At 35.3% G+C, this 10,898-nt stretch overlaps 2 protein-coding genes across 6 annotated transcripts in view; one reads left to right on the top strand and one right to left on the bottom strand.

Annotated features, from left to right (window-relative positions):
- The window catches only part of LOC127857135 (uncharacterized), a 118,719-nt gene that overhangs the window by 43,269 nt on the left and 64,552 nt on the right, over positions 1 to 10,898 (top strand). For 3 of the 5 annotated variants that reach the window (XM_052393508.1, XM_052393507.1, XM_052393509.1), the window contains exons 4-10: positions 277 to 299; positions 1,020 to 1,186; positions 1,639 to 1,750; positions 2,507 to 2,549; positions 2,998 to 3,068; positions 3,271 to 3,376; positions 3,963 to 4,891. The exons of 1 other annotated variant lie outside the window; for it this stretch is intronic. In XM_052393508.1, the coding sequence (XP_052249468.1) occupies positions 277 to 299; positions 1,020 to 1,186; positions 1,639 to 1,750; positions 2,507 to 2,549; positions 2,998 to 3,068; positions 3,271 to 3,376; positions 3,963 to 4,160 (720 nt within the window). In that variant the 3' untranslated portion in view covers positions 4,161 to 4,891. Of the gene's footprint in view, positions 1 to 276; positions 300 to 1,019; positions 1,187 to 1,638; positions 1,751 to 2,506; positions 2,550 to 2,997; positions 3,069 to 3,270; positions 3,377 to 3,962; positions 4,892 to 10,898 lie in introns of those variants that run through there. One more of the 5 variants, XM_052393505.1, reaches the window with a different exon arrangement.
- Positions 8,728 to 10,898, bottom strand: part of LOC127857130 (WD repeat-containing and planar cell polarity effector protein fritz homolog) — a 124,917-nt gene continuing 122,746 nt past the window's right edge. Inside the window, exon 26 of the mRNA XM_052393498.1 lies at positions 8,728 to 8,791. Coding sequence (XP_052249458.1) covers positions 8,747 to 8,791 — 45 coding nt within the window. The 3' untranslated portion in view covers positions 8,728 to 8,746. The remainder of the gene's footprint in view (positions 8,792 to 10,898) is intronic.

Below are 10,898 nucleotides of genomic sequence, written 5' to 3'. Positions count from 1 at the left end.
GAGTATCATATAAAACCTTCAACTTCATAACATCAGCATACATGTACACTGTATCTGGCAGCAAAATAGCGTGGATCCGTTTACATTTACTACAGTTTAGTCACTACACTTCTTACCCAGCACCCTAAATCTAGCCCCAGGCCTTCAGCGCCTACGGCGCTTTGATTGTTGACGTTCTTGTTTGAAAATGTTGATGCAATACAAATAGCATATACTTGTACGTGTTTTTAGGAGATATATGTGACCTTATAATCGTTTTAATATTTCTTTTTTTAGTTTGGAGGGAAAACGCATTTGAGGTAAGTATCCTATTACACTTTCACCATTATACAAATGCTTATTCGTAAAGAAATGTATTCATATATTCAGGCAAAATGGATATTTTGCAATTACATATACACATAAATATATGAATACCTGCTATAAAATACATGTTTATTATTAACCACATATTATAATTCTTGAACTTCTTTATCTCAAATGTGTACGCCGTTCCGGACGGCAGTTTACATAAGTAAGTTACATTACCGGTAAATATGTTTATAATCATTGCCAAAACGTGTAGAAATCATATAGCCTGCAATCCCGTGTAACTGAATAGATGTTTGTAGCAAATCCTTATTCTTTAGACCGATTGGATACACTTACGGGCGATGTATACTTTATTACTAAATATGCAACGTCATTAAAAACATTTTTATCTGAATTCACTTGTTAGAAACGTGATATTTCAAAAATATGAATATGTATGTATAATATGGTGTTCCTTGTATTTGATAATGTAAAAAATAAGTCTCACACTGTAAAAAACGCCCCTTTTACTGACAAATTCTGTGAAATCCACCCACGTGAACGTTCAAAGCAATACTTTAAATATATATGTTTTCATCATTGCATCGTAATCACAATATGCTTTCTTTACTGGACTACCATTAATATTTGATAGATATAAGCATCATTCACGATAATGTAGTCATACTCAAGTAGTTCCATAAGGCCCACCATACCTCATATTTTAGCTACACGGAGATGCAGATCAGTGTTCGGAACGTCAGCTGGGACCTAATGCTGAGGAAGGCGTACATGGACAACCCGTGCAAGAATGACAGTGCCGTGTCCGAGTGGGATAGCCAAATCGTCAAGGCCACGTACACTGACGGCGGGATTTACGACCCTACCAAGAAAGGTAAGCATTTTTTTTGACAGTGTATTGTTTTAAGGAAAAGCGGTGTTGTATTGCTTGCAATTCCCTTCGCTTGCAAGTTTACATCACAATTGTCATATCCATGTAATTAAAAAAAATATGAATGAAAAATAAATACATTATCAATTTTGATTTTACACTTATTCCATCAATTCAGTAAATGCTTATATTGTATCAGACCTCGAAATCCGTCACCAAAGTGCTAGTCCTTTGATTTACATCGTCTTTACACCATGCTTTATTAACACGATGTCATATTATTTCAACGCGGCTAGTGGTTTTGGTTTATCGTCTGTCTCGTCTTTATCTCAAAAGCAACCAGCGCTATGATTCATCATAATAGCCTATTATGATGAAACGAAGGGTTAAGACTCGTACATACACCTATTATTAATAGGTGTATGTACGAGTCTTAACCCTTCGTTTCTTTCCAGGTACTTTCTGGAGCGCGGAGATGTCGTTTTCCTTCGCAGCCCTGGCTGAGAACACGACCCGGTCAATGCCTACCCCGACCAATGGCGAGGCTTGGTTCTTTATATTTGCGAGGTAAAACATACGTTTAATGCATTATATGAGCCTCGTTCTTAGAAAACTGGGCGTAATGCAGAAGCGCAGTGTCGTCCCAGATTAGCATGTGCAGTCTGCAAAGGCTTATCTGGGACGAAAAATTCCGCTTTCGTGAAATTGTTTATGTAAAGGAAATATCATCTTAACGAAAATCTCGTTTAGCCAGAAAGTGTCGTCCCTGCCTATACAGGCTCATCTGGCACGACACGTTACACACGGGCATTCAACCCAGTTTTCTTAGAATGATGCTCATATAATGTTGTTTATCATGCGATTTTGTATGAGAAAAAAATATATATTACCAGTAAACGAGTAACTACGAATGTTTTGACATCGAATAAAGATTTTAATAATCACTATTAGCGAATAAATGTATGAGGACAGCATTTTCGGGTGATGTTTGGGACGACGCCGTAAACATAGGTGATAATCTGTTATATAGATAATTAAGTATTTGATCGGAAACGTTCAGACCGTTATATTTACGAAAAGAATACATGCGCAACAAATTCTCACAGTTTGGTTGCTTTGCCAATTACCGTATAGACCTGTCCGACATGTGTACAGTTTTAATTAACATTATATGTAGTACATAGACACTCTTATAATTAACTTATTTCACGCATGCTATTCAGATCATAACAACGAACCCCCGCCCCCACAAACAAAACGAGTGAACTGAAAATGTGTTGGCTTTTGATTAAGCTGTTAAAGGGTGAGGTTTCATTTTTTCAGACCGGAGTACAAGTTCAAAATAGTGAATGGACAATATGAAAAGGTACGTGTGAATATTGCTTTGAAATCTAACTATATGCCAGCTTAGCCAAGATTCGATAAACAATTTATAAATACAAAATTAAGAAAGCGTTTGTATAAGAAAGTTAAATGCAATCTTAACGTTCTCCGAAATAGTGCCATTTAACTTCAAATGTATATGTTTCATAACAATGACAATTCATTATAAATCCTCTTCACAAAATGTATTATTTGTACGTGATGCAATGATTTCGTACTCATATCCTGGTGTTTTAAGTCGCAAAGTGATGCAATGATTTCGTACTCATATCCTGGTGTTTTAAGTCGCAAAGTGATGCAATGATTTCGTACTCATATCCTGGTGTTTTAAGTCGCAAAGGCTTTGACGAAACTTAACGCACATGCGATTTTTAAGCATAGTTTCCCCTTTAACGAGCCACATATTCAGAATCTAATTTTCTGTTCCTTAGGACCCGGATGCACCGACAGAGTGGTGGAGCTGGGCGAACATGGGCGCCGTCAACCTTCACCTCCCTAGCAGGTATGAGGTCGTGTTAAGAAATTAGGTTCGCATCAGATATTGACATATGAGCATCTTTCTGAGAAAACTGGGCTATAAGCATGTGCGTAAAGTGCATTTACTTTTAAAATCTGTGACAAAAGGTTGAAAATTCTCATTTTGACAAAATGTGAACAAGGCTTTTAAAACCGGCTTATTTATGGAGCATGCTTCTATTAACCAGATTCGGCCTCGTGCAGTTCCTACGGAACAGGGGCGTAAACGACCAGTTTTTCTACGACAGGTGGCACATCTACCGGGCCTTCTTTGATGTCTTCGAGGCCGAACACGTGAGTATGGCTATGGTGATGTTATTTCAATATAGATCGCGCTCTGAAAAAAACATGGTTAAATGTACACGCATAAAGTGTCGTTTCAGATTGGCCTTTGAAGTATGCACATGCTAATCAGGGACGACACTAAACGCGCGTGTATTAAAACTCCGTTTTACAGAGCAAAACTCATTATTATTAGAGTTCAGTGTTTGTTGCATACCAAATCGTTCACTGAGAATTAAAGTTTCACATGTTATTATATATATTTTATCGTACTTTTTTATTGATGTAACAACATTATAAAAAAAACTAGTCGATCAGTAATCACTTTAAGTTGATGCTCCTGTTAATGTCTAAAAATAGGGCTTAAAAGCTCTGGTAAGTGTACAGTTTACTACAAATCAAAACCGACGAAAAACCTATTTGTTCTGGGTTTCCGATAAGAAGAAACATCCTTTAAACGAAAAATACCTCGCAAGAGAAGGCTGCACATGCTTATTTGGGGCGACACTTTATGCACAGGCATTATGCCCCGTTTTCCCCAAAACGAAGCTTATATTAATGTCATCGCATTATTTTCCGCAACATTTCTACACTTCAGCGTTTTAAGGCGGTCAATGGCATGTTTATCGGCGACATAAACCTGCTTGACGTGCCACCTAAAACGCTGGCGTCGGATTGCGTCACCGTCAAAGTTACGTCGGACGGTGCAGATTTTGACGTGGATGTGAAATCACTGGCAATACCGAGCCTTCCCGCAGGTCACATACGAGCGGACAGATACGTCTGGTTCATGTAGATTTAAACGGGCAACGATAATGTTAACTTGTATTGAAAAGAAACGTTTAAGCCACCTACTTGTTCTTTCACATAAAAAACTCAGTCTTAATTACACTGTATATGGCCTTTCGATTTGCTAATAAGACTGGTTGAAATTACAAGATGTCAGCATATTTGTTTGATAAACTAATATTGTTACATTCATCAAACGATCAATATTAAGTATTTACGTGCATAGGGTTTATTGAAGTTACTTGTTAAACTTGAATTAAATTCATGTATACTTGTTTGTAGTCAATATCATTATGATACATAAATATACATAACAATTGTGCACTGTTACTGTCTCACGCTGGGTCTATGATTTCTGAAGATTGCAGCGCTTTTTGATGCATCATATCCCTTTTATTTTACCAAGGTTTTCTTCGCATGCCTGAAGTTATGTTTGTGCTGCCCCTATGTCTCGTCGTAAGATTGTACAGTGTTATTATTGTTGCATATACATTTACATTTTACAGTTGCACTGTATTTTAATTTATGCTCTGTATAACACTATCATTTTTTCTGAAGAATTCTTTTTGTTATGCATACACATTCATCCGTACATACTGATCTATTGAATGAGGATTGCAAAATATAATTATTGATAAACTTTATCCGTACATAATGATGACTTAAATAAGGAAAGCATTTTAAAATTGTCAATTCACTATTAAAATCCTTGTAATTAAATAAATGTACCATCACGCATTGGTTTGTTATAGATGCATGGACAATGCCTTGTATTGTTGTAAAAGATCCTATGCTGATGTAAAAGGGTCTATCACTGAGGCATTTATACAAACGAGGCAAATTGCAACATAAATATCTGTATAACAAAATTGAGGTCAGAAGGAGGAGTATAACACAATTGAGGTCAGAAAGAGAAGTATAACACAATTGAGGTCAGAAAGAAGAGTATAACACAATTCAGACCAGAGAGGAGTATAACACAATTTAGGTCAGAAAGAGAAGTATAACACAATTGAGGTCAGAAAGAAGAGTATAAAACAATTGAGGTCAGAAAGAAGAGTATAACACAATTGAGGTCAGAAAGAGGAGTATAACACAATTGAGGTCAGAAAGAGAAGTATAACACAATTGAGGTCATAAAGAGGAGTATAACACAATTGAGGTCAGAAAGAGGAGTATAACACAATTGAGGTCAGAAAGAGGAGTATAACACAATTGAGGTCAGAAAGAGGAGTATAACACAATTTAGGTCAGAAAGAGGAGTATAGCACAATTGAGGTCAGAAAGAGGAGAATAACACAATTGAGGTCATAAAGAGGAGTATAACACAATTGAGGTCAGAAAGAGGAGTATAACACAATTGAGGTCATAAAGAGGAGTATAACACAATTGAGGTCATAAAGAGGAGTATAACACAATTGAGGTCAGAAAGAGAAGAATAACACAATTGAGGTCATAAAGAGGAGGATAACACAATTAAGGTCAGAAAGAAGAGTATAACACAATTGAGGTCAGAAAGAAGAGTATAACACAATTGAGGTCAGAAAGAGAAGTATAACACAATTGAGGTCATAAAGAGGAGTATAACACAATTGAGGTCAGAAAGAGGAGTATAACACAATTGAGGTCATAAAGAGGAGTATAACACAATTGAGGTCATAAAGAGGAGTATAACACAATTTAGGTCAGAAAGAGAAGAATAACACAATTGAGGTCAGAAAGAGGAGTATAACACAATTGAGGTCAGAAAGAGAAGTATAACACAATTGAGGTCATAAAGAGGAGTATAACACAATTGAGGTCAGAAAGAGGAGTATAACACAATTGAGGTCAGAAAGAGGAGTATAACACAATTGAGGTCAGAAAGAGGAGTATAACACAATTGAGGTCATAAAGAGGAGTATAACACAATTGAGGTCAGAAAGAGGAGTATAACACAATTGAGGTCATAAAGAGGAGTATAACACAATTGAGGTCATAAAGAGGAGTATAACACAATTGAGGTCAGAAAGAGAAGAATAACACAATTGAGGTCATAAAGAGGAGTATAACACAATTAAGGTCAGAAAGAAGAGTATAACACAATTGAGGTCCGAAAGAAGAGTATAACACAATTGAGGTCAGAAAGAGAAGTATAACACAATTGAGGTCATAAAGAGGAGTATAACACAATTGAGGTCAGAAAGAGGAGTATAACACAATTGAGGTCATAAAGAGGAGTATAACACAATTGAGGTCATAAAGAGGAGTATAACACAATTGAGGTCAGAAAGAGGAGTATTACACAATTGAGGTCAGAAAGAGGAGTATAACACAATTGAGGTCAGAAAGAAGAGTTTAACACAATTGAGGTCATAAAGAGGAGTATAACACAATTGAGGTCATAAAGAGGAGTATAACACAATTGAGGTCAGAAAGAGGAGTATAACACAATTAAGGTCAGAAAGAAGAGTATAACACAATTGAGGTCAGAAAGAGAAGTATAACACAATTGAGGTCAGAAAGAGGAGTATAACACAATTGAGGTCAGAAAGAAGAGTCAATAGACTCTCAAGCCTCCAGGCACCGCTTAAAGCACAACTGTAGTAGAATCACAACACATTTACCACCTAATACTAAAGTTGTTGGCATTGTCTGTAAACTGTAAAATCATTTATATTTGTCCGCATGAAATTTCGTGGAATTAAAAAATACCTTTGAGGATACGTAAATTCGTGGATTTCTTATTATGCTAAAAAGAGGACTTTGTGTCTGTCATTTTCCGATGTGTTTGTGTTAAATTCTTGGAAACGTAAACACACCAAATCAAGAAGGGCCAACAAAAAAACGATTTTTTTCATTATTCCAAATTTTGAGTTATTTACTTACATAAGTCTGCTTTAGGATCCAGTATTCTACCTAAACTTTAAAAACTTGAAGTTTTGGGCCGACTGACAAATTTAAATGAACGAAGAAGTATTTGTTAATTATGCATTATTTTATTGTCTTTTTCATATATTTAAGATAGCTCTACATAAGTTGAATATTTTTAAATGCATACAAAATAAACTCTGGGCGGATAACACTCATAAATATCCATGATTCACACACATCTATTATAGCTATAACAAATCTATACAAACATTAATACAAAAGTACCATGTACCAAACATTATATATATATATATATATATATATATATATATATATATATATATATATATATATATATATATATATATATATATATATATATATATATATTATAAGGAAAACTCAAATATATTAGTCATATACAATATTTTGACATGTTTTGACCAATAAGAAGCATAGAACTACAACAATCACAAAAAGTGAATGCCTATTAATCCATAAATATAATACACTTTCATTTAAAGTATACATATTATTATAATTTAACAGTAAAATATTCTGCAGAAAATATTGTTAATTACTTGTTCATTAGCCTATGTAATTATAGAATGCATTTTAACTAAAGTCAAAGTCAGCACTCCATACTATATATGAGCCGCGTTCTGAGAAAACTGGGCATAATGCATGTGCGTGAAGTGTCATCCCAGATTAGCCTGTGCAGTCCGCACAGGCTAATCAGGGACGACACTTTCCGCTTAAACTTGATTTTCGGCAAGGAGGGACTTCTTTAAAACTAAAAATTCCATAAAAGCGGAAAGTGTCGTCCCTGATTAGCCTGTGCGGACTGCACAGGCTAATCAGGGACGACACTTTACGCACATGCATTAAGCCCAATTTTCTCAAAACAAGACACATATCAACTTAAACTAAATTGGTCATTGTCAGCTTTGGTACTACCTAAATGTACCTCGGGTACTATCAAGTATTCATAAAATGTACCCAGGTACAGAAAATATACTTAAAAATACCCGAGAATTCTGACGCTAAATTAGTCGTTGTTGGATAATTTTTTCAAATTAATTATGTTAATATTTATGTTTATCTTCTGTCAAATGGCAACTATATTATCAAAACTCCTACTCAATAAAGCATGTTGAGGCACAGTTTGTTAAAAGATAACTATGTTTTATACTCCTTAGAGCTGTTTACAACATCAGATTTGGATAGGGGAATAAGACTTGGGTACAGTCTTAATTGACCGGGTAAGTGTTAGTATATTTTCCGTACCCGAGATACATTAAAGTGTACTTAAGAGTACCTGGGGCACATTTAAGAAGTGTTCGAGCCGAAAATGACCAAAAGAGCTCAATTTAACGTCTTAAAAATACTTGTATCTTTTTTAAAAACCTATTTTAGATCTTATATATTGAAGTATTTTACTCTCAATGATACCCAGTTCATGGGTAAATGTAAAATGTTATAAATAATTCAAATATTTACTTCAAATGAGCATGTGAGCGATTCTTAGATGATGGCTTAAAAAACAGTTAAGCAACAATTTTTGCATTACATGCAAGTGCAAAAATATCTAATTGTCCCTTTTCTCTCAGTTTAACAATCTGCGAAATTCTCCAGTCCCTGAATAAATTATTGTGCATACATGTATTCGAATAAATTTAAGGTTTCTGTTATAATGGAAACCAGTAAAGGGTTCTGTCCCTATGGTATTCAGTCTACAAACTACACGACTCCGAATCGGAACACTTTCACACCTTTTTCATCACTCTGGAATGACAAACAGCAGAAACACATTTTAGGCAATACATTTGAAATAAAAGCACTCATACTCATCAAATAAATCTTACTATGCATAGGCATTAAAATTGCTTGTACCAGTCTCCTAAATACATCATAAATATGCTGCTTTTATGTTCATGTATAATATTGTATAAAATAACAAAATATTTATTGTCAGGCATGAATAAAAAAAGTTGAACACTATAACCTTCACAATTGTATCCACATGTGTTTGCTTGTAAGAGAGCTCTTGCACACTATAACCTACACAATTGTATCCACATGTGTTTGCTTGTAAGAGAGCTCTTGCACACTATAACCTACACAATTGTATCCACATGTATTTGCTTGTAAGAGAGCACTTGCACACTATAACCTACACAATTGTATCCACATGTGTTTGATTGTAAGAAAGCTCTTGCACACTATAACCCACACAATTGTATCCACTAGTGTTTGCTTGTAAGAGAGCTCTTGCACAATATAACCTACACAATTGTATCCACATGTGTTTACTTGTAAGAAAGCTCTTGCACACTATAACCTACACAATTGTATCCACATGTGTTTGCTTGTAAGAGAGCACTTGCACACTATAACCTGTAGAATTGTATCCACATGTGTTTGCTTGTAAGAGAGCTCTTGCACACTATAACCTACCCCGTTATTAGCTGCAGTGCTGCCTACAGATGACGCCCATGCCCCTCCCCCATCATTCAAGGCTGCAGTGTAGTCGCTTATCAGATATGAATGCATGTTCATTGCCTCCAGAACGTTACTCCTGTAAAAGACATACAGAAATATATGAGACATACACACAAACTTTAAGCTCCTTTTTATGGGGATTCTTTTGCTAGTATTGCCAATTGAAAAGTATCTAAACAAGAGCTGTCAGAGGACAGCGCGCTCGACTATTCGAGTGCTTGACAGTATAACGTAAGCCATCATGGGGAAATTGTTCATATTCAAAAATTGATTAGACGATCTTTCAAAAATAAAAAATAGGAAAACAAAATGTTATTTTTTTTTTGGGGGGGGGGTAAGGGAGGTTGAGAGGGGGGGGGTATAGTGTGGGGTGTGGTCATTTATTAGACGATCTTATCTTTCAAAAAAACAAGGAAAAAAAAATTTGGGAGGTAGGGGGGGTGAGAGGGGGGTATAATGTGAGGTGTGGTCATTTATAAGATGATCTTTCAAAAATAAAGGAAAAAATATTAATTGTTTGGGAGGGGGGGGGGTGGGAGGGGGCAGGGATTCTGGGTTGGGGCGTGGAGTTTTATTGGGGTGGAATCTATTGTGGTATTCAGGTAAGTTTTGTTTTGTCAAAGTATTGATAAAATCTGATCATAAATAAAGAAGTTATGGCAATTTAAGCAAAATGTTCAATTATCTAAGTATAAAAGGGGCCATAATTATGTCAAAATGCTTGATACAGTTGTCTGCTCTTGTTTATAGGTTGGGGTCATGTTGGAAAACAAGTATGCAAAATATGAAAGCAATATGTCAAGGGACACAGGAAATATTTGGGGTAGTACGCAAATTTTAACATAGATTTATCAATAATATGCATATTCTAAGTATAAAAGGGGCAATAATTCTGTCAAAATGCTTGATACAGTTGTCTGCTCTCGTTTGAAGGTTGGGGTTATGATGGTAAACAAGTATGCAAAATATGAAAGCAATATGTCAAGGGACACGGGAAATATTATGGGTAGTACGCAAACTTCAACATAGATTTATCAATAATATGCATATTCTAAGTAAAAAAGGGGCCATAATTCTGTCAAAATGCTTGATACAGTTGTCTGCTCTTGTTTATAGGTTGAGGTCATGATGGTTAACAAGTATGCAAAATATGAAAGCAATATGTCAAGGGACATTGAAAATAATTGGGGTAGTACGCAAACTTTAACATTTGCACGCAAACGGACACAGGAACGGCAACGCCGACGCCGGGGTGAGTAGGATAGCTCCACTATATATATTTCATATATAATAGTCGAGCTAAATATCACACAGACCATACTTGATTTAAATTGTCATAACTTAATAATTTTTCAATATAATTTGTATTTAAATATACTTTCTATTTACA

Source organism: Dreissena polymorpha, chromosome 14 (genome assembly GCF_020536995.1).
Source record: "Dreissena polymorpha isolate Duluth1 chromosome 14, UMN_Dpol_1.0, whole genome shotgun sequence".
NCBI lineage: Eukaryota > Metazoa > Mollusca > Bivalvia > Myida > Dreissenidae > Dreissena > Dreissena polymorpha.
This window is presented reverse-complemented; position numbering and strand designations above follow the sequence as displayed.